General features: G+C 43.3%; 1 protein-coding gene across 1 annotated transcript; it reads left to right on the forward strand.

Moving 5' to 3' along the window:
- The first annotated feature begins 954 nt into the window (after nucleotides 1–954).
- Nucleotides 955–2881, forward strand: LOC103697092 (gibberellin 20 oxidase 1-D-like). Its single transcript, XM_008778875.4, has 3 exons — nucleotides 955–1731; nucleotides 1821–2142; nucleotides 2244–2881. The coding sequence occupies exons 1-3, from the start codon at nucleotides 1160–1162 to the stop codon at nucleotides 2517–2519; spliced, it is 1170 nt and encodes a 389-aa protein (XP_008777097.1). The 5' UTR covers nucleotides 955–1159; the 3' UTR covers nucleotides 2520–2881.
- The last annotated feature ends 14308 nt before the right edge of the window (nucleotides 2882–17189 follow it).

Raw genomic sequence — 17189 nt, forward strand, 5'->3', positions numbered from 1 at the left:
AAAATATTTGGACTATTATTGAATTTTTGTTTGTATCTCCATCTCCCAACCTAATATATAAAAAGGTGAGAGGAAACTCAAGCTTACTCAAAAATTTAAAAACAATTAAAAAAATCATAAAAAATATCTAAAATATCCATAATTTTTTAAATAAAAATGATCTAGATACGTTAAAGTTATATAAATATGTTAAAGATATTTAAATATATTAAAAATCCTCATGTTTAAAAAAAAGGAAACATACGCAGGGAAAAAGTTTAAAATAAATTTCATGAAATTTTTTAATTATTTATTGAAAAATTAAATTTATTTTATATTATAAAAATATAAAATATATGAATTTAGAGTTACTTTGTAAAGTGGATAACTAAGAAGTAAGATCAAATCCCTATCTCTAAATATACATTAAATGGGTAGGAGAGGGAAAATTCAACCTCTCTTCGAAATTCAAAAAAAAAATAAAAAAATCTTAGAAAACCGTGCACTGGCGGATAATATTCTAGTATCCATTGTTATAATATTTTGTGTTGCACTTTTGTTATTTACTGACATGCTTTCATTGGCCAGATATGGCATATGGCACTAGATTTGCTTTCCCTTCTCACAGGGAGCAAATCCACAAAAAACATTATTATACTAATGATGTTTTAAATTGTATCATTTAGGACAAAATATTGATGAATGGCCCTGATTTGCCGCACCGAGAACTGCCCACTGAGGAGCAAAACGTACTGGGGTTGTATCTTTCGCGCGAAAGAAGGATTCTCCTTGCTTCGCGCGAATCCACCGTCGGATCGCGCAATAAGAGAAATCGGAATGCTTTGCAATCTCTGCAAGGAGGTATCCAACGGTCGGCGTCGCGAAAGAGGATCGATCACTCTTTCGCGCGAAAGATACAAGCCGAACCCGGAGCAAAACAGCCTTCAGCCCTCCCACTATATAATGTTTGTGGTGTGGGAGGGGGAGGGGGAAGAGCTGCAGTAAGTAAGGCCAGAAGATATGACGAGATTGAATCCTTGAGATTGCATAATTTTGTACACCGGCCTTGGCTTTTCCCTTCTCGCACCTCCCTCTCTTCAATCCCACCCATTTCTCTCCATTTCCTCCACCCTCCGTACTTCATCCTATCCCCAATTAAACGAAAAAACTGCCGAAATCTATGGTAGTCCCCTCGGTCGCCACGCCGGAGGCCAGACCGGACACACCGGAACCGCGGCTGATGAGCAGCTCAGCCCAGCAGACGCCGCCGCCGTTGGTGTTCGACGCGGCTATCCTCAGCCAGCGCCCTGACATTCCGGTCCAATTCGTCTGGCCGGAGGAGGATAAGCCCACCCCGGACGCCGCCGAGGAGCTCACCGTCCCTCTGATCGACCTTGGCGGCTTCCTTTCTGGCGACCCCGCCGCCACCGCCGAGGTCTCCAGACGCGTCGGGGAGGCGTGCGAGCGGCACGGGTTCTTCCAGGTCGTCAACCACGGCATCCCCTCGGCGCTCCTCTCTGAGGTCCATAGCTGCGTCGAGGCCTTCTTCTCGATGCCTCTCTCCGAGAAGCAGAGAGCCCAGAGGAAGCCCGGCGAGAGCTGCGGCTACGCGAGCAGCTTTACCGGGAGGTTCGCCAATCGGCTCCCGTGGAAGGAGACCCTTTCTTTTCGCTTCTCCCCCTCTCCTCTCTCCCCAAATATCGTCCAGGACTACTTCGTCCACACTCTCGGCGAAGATTTCCGGCACTTCGGGTAGGAATAAAAAAAAAAGGCTGACATGAACACAAGCAATGTTCTCTCTCTCATTAGTGACTGTGCTTTGTTTTTTTTGGGTTTTGCAGCACAATCTACCAAAACTACTGCGAGGCGATGAGTAGGCTGTCATTGGAGATAATGGAGGTTCTTGGGATGAGCCTTGGGGTGGGGCGGGCACATTTTCGGGAGTTTTTCCAAGGGAATGATTCGATCATGAGGCTGAACTACTACCCACGGTGCCAGAAGCCCGAGCTGGTCCTCGGCACCGGCCCCCATTGCGATCCCACCTCCCTGACCATCCTTCACCAGGACGACGTCGGCGGCCTCCAGGTGTTCACCGATGGCAAGTGGCGCACCATCAGCCCCAAACTCAATGCCTTCGTCGTCAACATCGGCGACACCTTCATGGTATGCACCGTACGCATAATCCACTCTGCTCATGCGAAATGTGTCATCGAGTTTTTTTGCGACGAGAAGTGAAGGCATTAAAACCGCTATCGGATTTGCAGGCGTTGTCGAATGGGCGGTACAAGAGCTGCCTGCACCGGGCGGTGGTGAACAGCAAGGTGGCGAGGAAGTCTTTGGCCTTCTTTCTGTGCCCGGAGATGAACAAGATAGTGCGGCCGCCGGAGGGCTTGGTGAACGCCGGGCACCCGAGGGCCTACCCGGACTTCACGTGGTCGACGTTGCTCGAGTTCACCCAGAAGCACTACAGGGCCGACATGAAGACGCTCGATGCCTTCACCAAGTGGATCCTCCAGGCCGAGGGGACTGCGCCGCAGTGAAGGCATAGCCGGGGATGTTCCTTATTTTGTTCATTTTTGTTAGCTGGTGAAATCTTTTCGATCCAACTATCTAGCTTGGGGGAGGGAGGGAGGGAGGAAGATATGATGTGAAGAAAAATAACGAGACTAGGAAATAAAACAGAAGCAAGCGGAGGAGCAGAGAAACCTGTTACCCTTTTTCACTGGAGCAGCCACTGTTAATACCACCTGTGAAAACCATAGCTCATAAAGGCCAAAGCATCTCTTATTGTCGCTCTCTACTTTTTTTTCTCTTCTTTTTGTTTCCTTTTTTTTTTTTTTTTTCATTTTCGAGCTACAAAATGGAGAAAGGGAGTTAGGAGCATCCAATTTGGCTTATGATATATAGGAGCAGCAGGCAAAAGAACAAGCTTCGATGGCATATGTTTTTATGGGAACGGGAGATAGTGATAATGATGCAGGGACGGCATACCAAACAGGCGATCGGATCGATATCCTCTCAGCACTGGCTTGTCCCCGTTCGCAACTAGTTTTTCCATCTCTTTTGTCCCCAGCGCCTTGCCGCTAGGACCTCCTTTTTGTAGTTAGTCCGGTGGAAAGGAGGAGGGTGATTCTTCTTTTAAACTCTTGTTTTGGATTTTACCTTCCTCACTCTAACTCTTCTCTGTACTGCACTAGAAAGTGTATAACTACAAGACACAAGCATTAACAGTAGAGAGAAAGTGAGGGGGGAGAGAGAGGTAGAGGGAGGTGGGAGGGAATAATTGGCTATTTGTCCTAATGTCTGTCCTCAAATGAGGCAACATTCTTCGAAAGGTGTAAATATAAAGAAGGCATGGAGGTGGAGGATGGGGCCCGGGGAGTAGAAGGAGCTCACAAACGATACCCTGTGTTATATTAGCCCTTCTACTCTCTCCTGGCTCCTGGCAGCCGCCAAGGCTAAGGACAAGGGCTGCCTCCTGGCTCTCCCGTCCAAAGCGCCCAGCGTCACGTGGCCGCGTTTGTTTCCATCCCCTCCTCCGTCCGCCGTGCACGAGGAATAGAGCGGCAGGCGACAACACGGTCCTGTTCCTGTTCTCCTCCCACCCCGGGCCATCCCACCAAGCTCAAACCCAAGTGTAGCCATATTCACCATTTGGCTTGGCTTGTTCCCTATATCCGGATACAAGACCACCACCATCCTAGCTCAAGTCCGAAACCAAATGGCTCGTTAACTGAATAGATTTCTAGCTATCGTCGACTATCTTCTCATGATGTCATGTATTAATTTGAATGCCTGGAAAAAGGATATTGGAGGATCACTCTTGAGCTGCAATAGTGACTCAAGAAGATGATAATGATGACTCGCATTCAATCAACTACGTGTCATGTTCTTTAAATTTATTCCTTCAGCCTCAGAAATATAGCAGATACGTTGAGCAAGTGATCAACTTCATGCAGAACATACGTCTAGATGTTAAAATAAGAATGGGATTAGTGATGTTATGGTTGAAATTTGGCCTCAGGGCGACTACGCCAGAGGAGTCGGAGGAGCCGCCAGTCGGGACGGAGAAAGAGCGTCAACTCGTGCGCACCGGTGTACCTGCACGAAGCCTCACCGGTGGATTTCGGTGATGGCCCTCCGATGATTAAGTTAGAGTGGATCCTAATTGGTCCAAAAGTCCCTAGGCATTACCTGATGTGGGCTATTTATAGTTCCTGCAAATATGTCCAGATAATGGAGGTATGATCCGTCCTCATCATGAGAGGAGATGATGTTGGGCCAGGTGGCATGTAACCAGGACTTGGTTGAGGCACACGGTGCACGTTGTTCTTGTGAACGGCGTGGCGTTAACTAAGGTGGCAGGGTATGGCCCTTGGCAACAAGGTATGGCCTCTAGTCGACATGTTATGGAGTGGCCAGCAAGTAAAGCATAGCACGGTGAGGTTGTAATGTACGGCCACGTATGCGGGCGTAGGGACGCGCGTAAGTGCGCACGTGGATGCGGCTGTGGGCGAGGTCGGGCTCGCTTGGAGGTCGCAACATTTATTCGCTTGATAAGCACTAAGGTCGGGCTGACATGGAGGCCACAACATATGTTCAATGAGATCGTCTCGGCGGACTATGAGGTCGGCCCAGTCTCCTCGGTTCTTAGTTGACTCTGCAGGACGCTCCCACTCAGATCGGGGCGCCGTTACCTGCGGCCGATTAGTATATTTAGCGAGGTCGGCTCGGCGGACTATAAGGTCGGCCTAGCCTCCTCGGTTCTGAAGTTAGCTCGGTAGGGCGCCCCGAGCTTGGGCCAGGGCGTCATTGTGGATACTTGCGGTCGACGGGCCTCCTTGGCTCTTAGTCAATCCTACAGGGCGCCCCGAGCCCGGCTCGAGGGGCGTTATTATAGATACCTGTGGTCGATGGGGCCTCTTCGGCTCTTGGTCGATTCTGCAGAGCGCCCCGAGCCCGGCTCGAGGGGCATCATTGTAGATACATGCGGTCGATGGGGCCTCTTCGGCTCTTGGTTGATCCTGCAGGGCGCCCCGAGCCCCGCTCGAGGGGCGTCTTTGTAGATATCTGCGGTCGACGGGACTCTTTGGCTCTTGGTCGATCCTGCAGGGCGCCCCAAGCCCGACTGGAGGAGCGTCATTGTAGATACCTGAAGTCGACGGGGCCTCTTCGGCTCTTGGTCAATCCTGCAGGGCGCTCTAAGCCCGGCTCGAGGGGCATCATTGTAGATACTTGCAGTCGACGGGGCTCTTCGGCTCTTGGTCGATCCTGCAGGGCACCCAAAGCTCAGACCCGAGACGTCATTACTTGCTCGAGGGTTGTTCGGCTCTAGGGTCTGCTCGGTAGGAATTGAGTGGTTCCACGCTAGAGCAGGACAATCCATTTTGCCTCCCATCTAGTGATGTTGGATTGTTGGAGTATAGGGCTTACAAACCAACATTTATTTGATTCTAGACACTTTCTATCGGAGTATGATTCTTTTTTTTTCCCAACACCAAGTTCCCTCATCAGGATATGGGCGTCCATGGTATCTGCAAATCAGGGCTCACTACACACACGCACGCACGCACGCACGCACGCACGCACGCAGAAGGTGCTCCAACAATAATGGAATTCCTATTCATTGATGGCATGGAACCAAAACTGCCATCACAGGTCATAAGTAATCTAGGCCTCGACGATGCATGGAAGCTTAGACCTCATACTTGGATTGATTTCTTTCTTCAAAGATGTATGTCTACTTCTTTTCATTTCCTGACATTAGGGAAACTTTTTTTAGAGCTAATGCTGAAGTTCCTTTATCTGTATTATTGATTTTTACTTTTCTTCCCACGAACCTGCAGCTACTTGACGTCTTACTTTGAGGTCTTAAGCAGTTGAAGGCAACGCCACATCTTCAGGAAGGTACCCCAGGCAGCAGGCGAACGGTTGAATGTAATCGGAATCTAGAAGCTGTCAAGTCTCTTACTTATAAAGAAATATTCTAGGTTCTGATTCATCATCTAAGGAAAAAACAACAAATTAAATTATTAATAATAACACGAGCTCTGGTCCAAGACACGCACAATAAAACCCAAAAAAAAACTATAATTGTTGTGGGAATCCTCAAACAAGAAAGATTTAATTTTTTTTATATTTTATAACCAGGATGGTAGCATAGTTGGAACGGAACTTTGCTTCCACCGGCGCAGTTCAAGTTCGAAACACACAGGCGTCGATTAAATATTAGGGACCATATGCCTTCTGTCTGGACACGCTCGGTGGAAACGCTATCTGGTCCAGTTGGCACCGAGGTGGTGCTGGGGTGACGTACTCACACGTGGAGTGACCCATGGGTCGGGAAGAGTATAAGCAAAATTTCTACCTGCATCGAACATTTCTTGATAGAAGGGGGCTCAATGGGAGCTGCTATGCGGGTGAGGGTTCCTCTCCCCCTCCTTTTTCTAAGTAAAATAAATAAATAAATAAGCAGTAAATCACATGCGGAAATTCTATCTTGTCACAAAACCTTAATTAATTCGCCCAAATTTAGTTATATAGGCTTTAGTTGTAAAACCTAATCTAATAAGCCTAAACCCTAGGGATAAAATCCCAGGCTTCTGATAATTAAGCCTTATATCTGCCAACTGGTCTTTAGGCAATATTTGGTTATGGAATAACATAGACACGTAAAAGCTTGTTAAGCACCATATGCTTGTCAAGTTGTCTTAAACAGGTTTAAGCAAGGAATAGTTATGTAAGCCAAACTTGGTTATTATAAGTATATCCCGTGGAAGAGCTCTCATAAGTCAATCCTGCCACAAAGCTCTCATCTATATGCTTAGTATTTACTTGATTTTTATGAACAAAAAAATCCCTAATCTTAAGCTGTTCTAGAATTGTAGCCAAATAAAAATTAGAATAACTCTTGGTATAACTATATATACCCATAAACATAAGTAGATTTGCTATTCTCAAACCAAACATAAAGAAAATTTCTTTCCTAGACATCTTAGAATGATTTATTCTCTTATCAACCCAATGTCCGTGATCCTAAAGTTTCATGAATTCTGACATGAATTTAATTTATTTTCTATTTAGAGTGTTATTATGATAGTGAGAAAAATATAATAGTTGTATCTTTATATTCTTCTGAACGATTTATCTTCCCCATTTTTTTAGAATTTCAGGAAGCAACCCTCATATTGTATAAGCCTAGATTGAACTGCCTCCTTTTTCAGTTAAAATATATAAAAATTTTGGGTCTATAACCCATAATAGAGGAGGGAATCCATTGCACTTGATATGAATTTTGTATTAAAATGTTATTATGAACAAGATAAAGAATAAAAAAAAAATCCATCTTTTTTAAATCCTTTAGAATAGGTTGTTTTCTTAGATTTTAGAATCCATAAATTACCCTTGGTGTTATACATATAAGATCTCTTAATAATGATTTCCTAAAGTAAAGGTATTAAATAATTTTAATAGCTTCATATATTAACTTGCCATAGATTTGAGATTTCATGCAATGCAAAAATGTTGGACAATTTCGTTAAACAAGCGAGAGTTAAATGAGAAAAATTACATAACCTAAGCAAGAAAGTAAATATGACCCGGGTACATCCAAATCTTGCAAGATTCTTGCATTAGACTCCATATTTGTGCTTTCTCACAATTAAATTAGGTTTATGTAGGAGATGAAGTGAAGAAAAGTAGCTAAAATTTTCCTTACTCCCATTTTATATATAAGCAAATTTCACTATTTTTCACGATATTGGTGTGCCCAAATGACTAGCTTTAGGCAAAATTTGTCAATAAGGTACGTTGAGTCTTCTCGAAATCAAAATTGATCTTGCTAGCTAAATTTTGATTGAATTTATATTGATCTTTTGATTATTTAACTCCAACGTACTTAACTAAATGAATAGTTTTTTTTCCAAAAAAGTAAATGAATGACTTTTAGTTTCAATTTTCAGTTTATTAAAATTTTCGTAGAGAACAATAAATCTTCATATTTATAATAATTTTGCCACTCAATTATATGTCATACGAAGGTTCGTGCGACCTGCTAGATTTGTTGCTATAAAAAGGTAGGATGGAGCCAAAATTGGCAAAATTATGGATTTGATGAATATTTTGTGTGCGTGTAGCATAGCAGGTGCATAAAGCATTTTCCATCGTAAAATCTTCTGCGGTCAAAATTCTACTTTTTTTCCCAATAATTCTTCCATTTTTTTATCGTGGATATAGGGAACCCCATTGTTGAGAAATTGGAACTTTTCTCTTTAGGAAAGAAATTCATGCTTTCTTCACGATATTTGAATTTTGATTTTCAGTAATTTTGAAATTATAATGTGAGGATCCATGCATGCTTGCGTTTGTTATAGTTCAATTATCGATTATTCGTCTAAGAACTTTTAAATATTTGCATAAAATGAAACAATTTAAATAATATTTTTTGGGCTAGAATTTTTTTTTTTTTAGATGGGGTCTTGTGCCTATGTGCCAATGCAAAAGCTACGATGCAAGACACGTTTACTTGTCATCAGCTGACGATGGAGTTAGACCCGGTCACAGAGAGAGAGAGAGAGAGAGAGAGAGAGAGAGTCCACAAGGCTTGTCCATTCCTCGCCGGTAGTTCCCACCCTATCAAGCTCGGACCGTACCCCGCCTCATCGAGTAGTTGGGTCGGCTGTCACAGGGAAGGGGGAGGGGGCAGTGGCGAGCAAAGCTAGATCCCAAGGGATTTCTCGGTCGAAAGAGCGCGGGGGAGGGCCGCCAAAAGACGCGCGTGGGCTTCACCGTCCAAAAGATACGACAAGGAGGTGGGGATCGAATCGGACGAGGGCCGCGGAGCGTCGCATTCGCGAGGAAGGACAGGATAAAAGACCGGTGGCCCATCGAGGTGGCGAGAGGGCGATGGAACTACCGTAATCTAGAGAGCTAAAAAATTGAGAGAGAGAGAGAGAGAGAGAGAGAGAAGCTTAGGCAAGTAAGTCCTCTTTATTTATTTATTTATTTATTTATTTATTTATTTATTATTATATTTTTTTTTTTGCTAAAAGCAGACGCTTCATACAGTACGTATATGAATACACCCAATAAGATCAAAATACAATAACTCACGGAGTGCCAATGGCAACTCCCCCTCCCCCGACCAGAGGGCATATCCCGAGTGGTGGGCCACGTAGGCATCCACCCAATTGGCTGCCCCATTGGCCTCTCTAAATATATGCTTGGCCTGGATGGCCATCCCATCTTTCATCATCACCACGATATCGCGGATCAAGAGAATGTCTGTGCCCTCACCCCTCAACCTTCTCTGAATCTACCCGATGACAGAGGCCGAGTCACCCTCCAACATAATCAAGCTGGCCCGCAATATTATTCGTGCATGACGAAGATCTGCCCAGACTGTATGCAGCTCTGCTCCGAAAACCGATGTATCAAATAAGTGAGAGCCTGCGTATGAAGTCCCCTTTATATTTTTACTCCTACAGTTTTGTCGTTGGTGTTGGGTGGTGGGGCGGGGGGGGCAGGCCGTGTGGATGCACCCCACCCCACCCCACCCCACCCCATTCTTTTCGAAGGAAATGAAGTGGTAATGCCATCAGAGTTCATGAGATGAAGTCTTCCGTACCGAAGATGGCAGCTGAAGGCTGGAGCGAGGGACAACAACTAGTGTAGGATGGTTGTACTTGAAAAGAGAGCTAGGATCGGTTGTGGGGTGCCCAACTCGGGGACTCTTCTCGCTTTAGGTGAACTGACCGCTTTCAGAACCCCGTGCGCAGGGTCCAGACCGAGGCAAAGTTCCACCACTTGCTGCTTCCCTTCGATCTTCTTGGATTCCAGCCATTGCACGATCCCAACGGTGGATGCCGAAAAAGAAAGGAAATCAGCTGATTACTCTGAAGGATGACTTGACCACGATGATCAGTTTAGATCATAAAAGTCTCAAAAGTGGGAGCTCGAACCACTCTTTGCTTATCTGGATGATAATAAGGGATGGTGGAACTTTTCAAACTAATAGTTTTTTAGAGAAGCCAACGGAACTGCAGATTGATTGGCCACTTATGTGTTTAATCATCCTAAAATCATCTTGTGGGCCGGAGAGGGGGAGTTGCCTCAGGCACTCCGTAATCTTTTGTTTCTTGATTTTATTGAATGTATCCGTACATGTATTGTATGAGAAACCTGCCAAAGCAAAAAAAAAAAAAGACGAATCATTCTTAGATGCACAGAAGAAACAAAAAAATTCGATATCTGTCAAAATATTTATAAAAAAATAAAAGAGAGTAAAAAAATAATTTTATTTCTGTGTTCCATCATGTTCGGTATATTTTAAGGGATATATACTCATATATAAGATTATACTAATAAAAAAATAATACTAATTAATACAACATCATGCTAATAAAATAAATAATACTGACTGATAAAAAAAGATAATATGGGCTAATATATGTTGTTACGTGATATCTAAAATTATTCTAATAGTGTGTTTGGTTAATAATATTTTTGGCTCAAGTGTTGCAACCTCAGACAGTTGAATGAAATAATAAAAAAAATTAATAGATATGAAAATGGCACGATACATGATTCATCCAAAATTCAAACTGTATGCATTGGGGGAGAGAAAGGTCTACTATAATTAATAGAGTGTGGGCCCTTTCGCAAAAGTTCATCTAGAGAAAACAATTCGAAAAACATACAATAAAGGTAAATTGAAGAAGAGATTACACTTAGATATGGAGATCGGGATAAAACTTCTAAAAATTTTTTTTTTTCGTCATTCGCTCTTCTCCTCTTTCCTTCATATTTTCTCGCACCCCACCAAAAGTGCCGTCAGGAGCTTGTTTGGCATCCTTTTAGCCACAAGATCACTTCTTTTATAACAATAAAGAAGCAAGGAACGCCTAAACCTTTGACGAACGCAATATATCATCGAGACTTGTGGTAGAGAGTACCCGTGTGCAGGCAGCGAAGATTAGTCACATCATACCTGTCGGAGGGACCTTGATAGCTTGGGACATCTGGAGTTTCCATTCTGTTTCGGTAGCATCTCGTACGATGTTTTTTCATCCGGAAGTTCCTCATCCCTGAGTTTCTTCAAGGTCAACTTCGATGGATCTGTCTTGGACAGAGGTACGAGGGACGACGCGAGTTTCATTATTCAGAACCCATCTGCCAAAGTCGTGGCTGTAGGGGCAGTCAACTCTTTGGCATATCGCTTCCGAGGTGTGGAGCTGAGGGCTGCTTGGGCGGCCTTCATTATGCCTGGTGTGTTTTACAGGAGCTAAACTTGCGTTTAGGTGAGGTCCAAGTGCCAACTCCCCTAACCAGACTTGGCCTCTTGCTATCCTAGTGGCAACAGGAGCTAGCCACTTTTCTAACATTCTTCGTCTGGCTTTTATTGCCTAGATAATATAAAGATCCAGTGGCGTCGAAGAAATATTGAATAAGACTGATTTTTTCACCAAAAAAAAAAGACCGATTCATCAACTTGCCTGCTAGATGAAGATTGACTATTACCATCTTATCCAACTTAGAAAACTTTTCACCGGTTATAGTGGCAGATTTCTGCATTGTCCCATCAAATATCATATCGCACCCATCCTTCACCAGCATGGCCTATAACTTTGGCCTTCAAAGTGCCAAGTTGTTTCCTTTTCAAGTCATGAAATCTTTACTTGTTATCACAAACAATCTATTGTTTTCCATACGTTAACTTCAGACTCTTATGCTAATTACTATAGCTCCAAGAATAATTGAATAAATAATTAAAACATCATAGAAAATTAAACTAGCAAGGTACACCAAGATTTAATATAGTTTACCTAACCTGCAGTCTATATACGTCCATGGAGAAAGTAAGAGATCCACCATAATAAAGTACATGACCTTTTAGAAGAGTTCATCAAGAGAAATTAAGCCAAAAAAAAAATACAAGAAAATAGTGTTTCAAGAAATCTAGCATAGAAGAAGTATGTTATCGATCGAAAGGCCACCGATATATCAAGATAAAACTTCAAAAAAATAGTTTTTTTTTTTTTTTAATAAAAACGACAATTCATATAGCTCTAATCTGAATACATCCTGCCAAATCAAAAAAAAAAAAGTAAAGAATACAGTGAAGACGGGAGTTCTACGGAAGGCGTACATAAGAACTCCCCAGAATGTCGTGCAACATAGGAGGCGACCCAATCTGCAGCCCTATTCGCCTTCCGATAAATATGTGCTATTCGAAGCTCACCCAGTTCCAAAGCCAACTTGCGTGTTTCGCGAATGAGCGGATGACCATCTCCATATCTGTCCGCACCCCGGATCCACTCGATCACCATAGAAGAATCCCCCTCAACGTACACCCACTACAAAAAAATATTAATTTGCCGACTCTTCCCCGCCGACGCTATCAAAAAGCGTCGGCGAATTTCGAGCGGGGGTCGAAACTCGACGACGCTTTTTGATAGGGTCGGGTGAAATTTAGAGACGACGACGCTTTAAAGCGTCATCGGAGGCCAAAAGGGGCCCAACTTCCCCGATCCCTCCTTCATCCAGCGGGTCCCCCGATTTTAGAGACGACGACGCTTTAAAGCGTCGTCGGAGGCCAAAAGGGGCCCAACTCCCCCGATCCCTCCTTCACCCAGCCGCTCCCCCGATCTTAGAGACGACGACGCTTTAAAGCGTCGTCGGAGGCCAAAAGGGGCCCAACTCCCCCGATCCCTCCTTCTTCACCCAGCCGCTCCCCCGATCCCTCCTTTTTTTGCCGCTCCATCCGCCCACCCCACCATCCGCCGACGTTCTTCTTTTAATCCCACACCGGAGACCCCACCCGTTCTCCCCTTTTCTTTATCTACTGCACCTTTGGGCTTCTCCGTTCTTCTTTCTGCTACTCTTTGGCGTGGGGTGTTGGGAGGGAGAGGATGGAGATCGATCTGAACACGATCGAGGAGGAGGAGGAGGAGGCGGCGGGCCCGCGTCGCCGAGCACAACCCCGACCTCCGCCACTCCGCCTTCAAGCCCACCTCGCCTGCCGCCAAGGCGGTCGTCGACCAGCTCCTCCGGATCGCCTGGGCTTCGAAGCAGGGGCACTTGGTGCAGGACTCCAAGGTGGACTCCTCCTTGCCGGAGGCCAGAGGTCGGATGGAGCTCTACCAGTCAAGAGGATCTCGATGATCGACGACATTGAGATCATCCTCCTCCTCCATCAGCTCTCCTTCCAGGCCGGCGAGCCCCTGGTTCCCCTCTTTCTTTTTTAATTTTTTTTTTTTAAAAACAGGTTGCTAACGTCGACGCTTATAAGCATCGGCGTTGAGTACTTTCGCGACGCTTTCATTAGCATCGGGAAAGTCCTGTTTTTGCCGATGCTTTCTCTTAGCGTCGGCAAAAACCGGACCCACGCCCACCTGCCCGACGTCTGACCCACGCTTTGTGGTGCGTGGGCTGGAAATCCGCCGACGCTTAAAAGCGTCGGTAGAGACCAAAAAAACCATCGGGAGATATCCTTTCTTATGTAGTGACCCCTCAGCGCCAAGCGCCCGCCTCGCATATGAAATTTCCTTCTAGACAGCGCGAAGCTCTACCCCAACTACGGTAAGGCCTGGCGTGCGGCGACCTCCTGCTGCGACCAAACTACCGCAGTGATCTCTAATCACGAATCCAACACCTTCGAACCTCCCATCTACCGCCATGCTGCCATTAAAGTTCCTACGGATCCCAAATAGTTTTTCCTTTTCCATCTCTCCTTCTCGTCTCCCTCGCCCCCATCCTCTCTCTCCCTCTTCTTTTTTTCTCTTACTCTTTTTTTTTTTTTTTCTCCCCTCTCCTTTCTCTCACCCACTCAAAAGCATCGTCGAACCATATTTCACACCCCTTTGGCACCAAGCCCCATTTTTTTTTTTAAACAACTAATAAGGAAGCAACGCCTCTTTTATATTAATTCGTGGGCTCAGGTACGAAGTGGTGGCCGGATTTGGCCTCTTGCCATCCTAGTGGCAGCAGGAACCACCTTCCAAACTCGAACAACTTCGAGGGGCATCACTCTGTCCTATCCTGATGCCATGCCCTGTGAATGGCCAAGCTATCACGACACTCATTTTCATCTTGACTTTGATATCTATATTTTTTTATACTCATAAGTTTAGATATGAGAAAATATATAGCCAAATGATTATGGGCAATGACTTTTGTGCATATATATTTCTTGATAAATTGACATGGCAGTATGTGATGAGAAGCATTTTGCTTGTTTTTTTTGATGCAAATTGAAAGGTTGCTTTCAACATAGATTGCCGTATCAAAATGTGATAGAGGACGAGTTATGTCCGCTTCCTTGAAGAAGCTTTAGTTCATTTTCAGCGTACTCAAACACATATATAGTACTCGAGATTCTTCGTTTTGATGTGTAATTTTATTAAAATTATATGATGGCGCTTAGAGGAGTGAGTAGCCAAATACAAATCTCAAAGTTTTGAATAACGGAAGTAGAGTTATTATTACCAAACAGATGTAAATTGCATACAACAAGCCAAAGTGGACTATTTTCTGCTTTTTTTGTAAATATTGTTAATTGAGTGGAAGGAGAGCATGCCATATCCAATAGCTCAGATTATTGATGTGACATCTTTATTATCCAAATTAGATCTGATCTAATCTGGGTAAGGATTCATTCGAGTACAGCCAAATCTAGCTCTCTCTCTCTCTCTCTCTACATGCATATACATATATATATATACGCGCACACACATATATATACATGCATACATACCTATATCTATCTATATATACATACATGTATGTATGTATGTATGTATGTTTGTTTGTATATATGTTATATATATATGTTTATATATATATATATATATATGTTTATATATATATATATATATGTTTATATATATATATATATATATATATGTTTATATATATATATATATGTTTATATATATATATATATGTTTATATATATATATATATATATATGTTTATATATATATATATATATGTTTATATATATATATATATGTTTATATATATATATATATGTTTTTATATATATATATATATATATATATGAGAGAGAGATTATTAATTGGGGGGTTGAGATGGTGAGTTAATGTGGAATTGTAAAAAGACATAAAATATCCTTAAGAGTAATAAAAAGTAAGGATATTTTTTGTCGAATGAAAAATGGATAGATTGCTAATCTACCATAACAGAGAGTAGACTATCAATCCCTATATATATATATATATATGTGTGTGTGTGTGTGTGTGTGTGTGTGTGTGTACAAATGTATATATGCATGCAAGTATGTATGTACTATTGAATGGTTTTTTTGGTAAAAATTATTGGAAGATTACTTCTATACTCATGCGCAACCACTTGTGTGCTTGAGCTTATGCTTACATGTAGGATGCAACTAACGACACGCAATATCTTCTTTTGTGCGAACATGACCAATCAGGCAAGAGCCCATCAGCGCATAAGCCCTTGCCCATAAGTGGCCGAATATGGCATTGACTTTTCAAAAACTCCATGAACAGGAAGTAGGAGAAGAGAAGGTGCCTGCTAATATGGCAATCCCCTGAGGGATAATTTGGTATAAAACAAAAAAAAAAAAGTGACAACAGTCAAGGTTGCTGCTCTGCTGGAAAACACATATTAATTAGATGGATAGTGAGATTCCTGAAACCTAGGAATCATGAGATGACACATCCACGTGGGCAAAATTTTGTTGGGGGATGCAATAAAATTACATGAAGCACGCAACAGGTTGCATAGAAAAACACTATATGGCCGTGCACGCTACTAATTATAGCCAATCATTTTTGCAGCAGCTCACCGAGACGAGCGCATGATAAATAGAATCTACAAGGATAACTGGCTTTGATTGGCGGCATGTACGGTCATATGGTGCATAATGCTGTGTAGGATATAAGTTCTCTAGTTGTGTGTGACCTAAGTTCCAAGGGATGGGGCCTTTATTGGACTTGTGTATGAAATAATGTGAAATTATTGGATTTCTAACAACCAATTTCTATGGGGTGGATGATGATGCAATCAATGCAAGATAGTGCGTCACTAAAGATAGGTCTCTCTTCCCCTGGCTCCATATATCAACCCCACCAAAAACTGGAGTTCCATCTTTACTTCACGTGGTTCCGCATTATATGACGAAAGGGGCATGTCTCGCGAATAGGAGTGCAGGATTCCTTGGCCTACATGTCACCTGAACCACACTCTACCACTTATGGTGCGGCTGTAGCTGAAAACTAAGTGGCCCTTGCATGAGAGGTTGGAGTTGGTCAGATCATGTTGCATGTTGGTGCAAGGAAAACCCACTCAATGATGGAGACACACTACTTTTGTATTGGAAAGAGAAGTAGACCGGAAGGACTTATTATTATTTTTTGTATTAAAAAAAAAAAGAATAAGGCATAAAAGAAGGTAGACAACTTTGGTGATTGATTCAAAAAATGCTTCTAAAGCTGTTCTTTGGAGAACCGTTGTCATCAAAATAACCATCAACTGATTCTGTAACACCAATTAAGTTTTCTTGCAGGGTCGATATCGTTCCAGCTGCGAATTATGGAGATCACACACTAGAGGAACATGAGATGCCCTAAATCATTGTTCAGACCAGAGGATGGCAAGAGGGATGTGCTAAGAATTCGGATCAGAAGCTATATTATACAACTAATTACTAGTTTACTTTATTAGAATCTACCGATTTTATTCTCGATCTTGTTGATTGTTAGCACTGCGAATTGATGCACCAGCTATATCCTTCACAGATGCATAAATATATCCCCCAGCTACGCTCCCACTGGAGCTGTGATCCTCACTTGTCACTACGTTAATACAATCTCTCATTTCACCTTGGCGTGGCATGAAGCCGATAACAAAATCAGCCCAAGATCTGTGTTTTTGTTGTTGGCTTCATCCCACGCAAAGGTGGGCCCAGGGATGGCCCGGTCTTTATGCGTGCATTGCAGGAGGAGAAAGGGGTGGAAGGCATGGTGATGTTGCCTCGACCACATATTTCTCATTATCGCTCTCCAATTCCCCTGTGAATCATAGTGAAGATCCATGGAATTGCTTAACCCTTGGCCATCCATGGAATAAGAGCCATCAGAACATCCATGGAATTGCTTAACCCTTTGGGCCTCACAATCAAAGTCCAAGTCACCAGCATGCAGCTAGAGTCTAGAATACACACAGGC

Source organism: Phoenix dactylifera, chromosome 2 (genome assembly GCF_009389715.1).
Source record: "Phoenix dactylifera cultivar Barhee BC4 chromosome 2, palm_55x_up_171113_PBpolish2nd_filt_p, whole genome shotgun sequence".
NCBI lineage: Eukaryota > Viridiplantae > Streptophyta > Magnoliopsida > Arecales > Arecaceae > Phoenix > Phoenix dactylifera.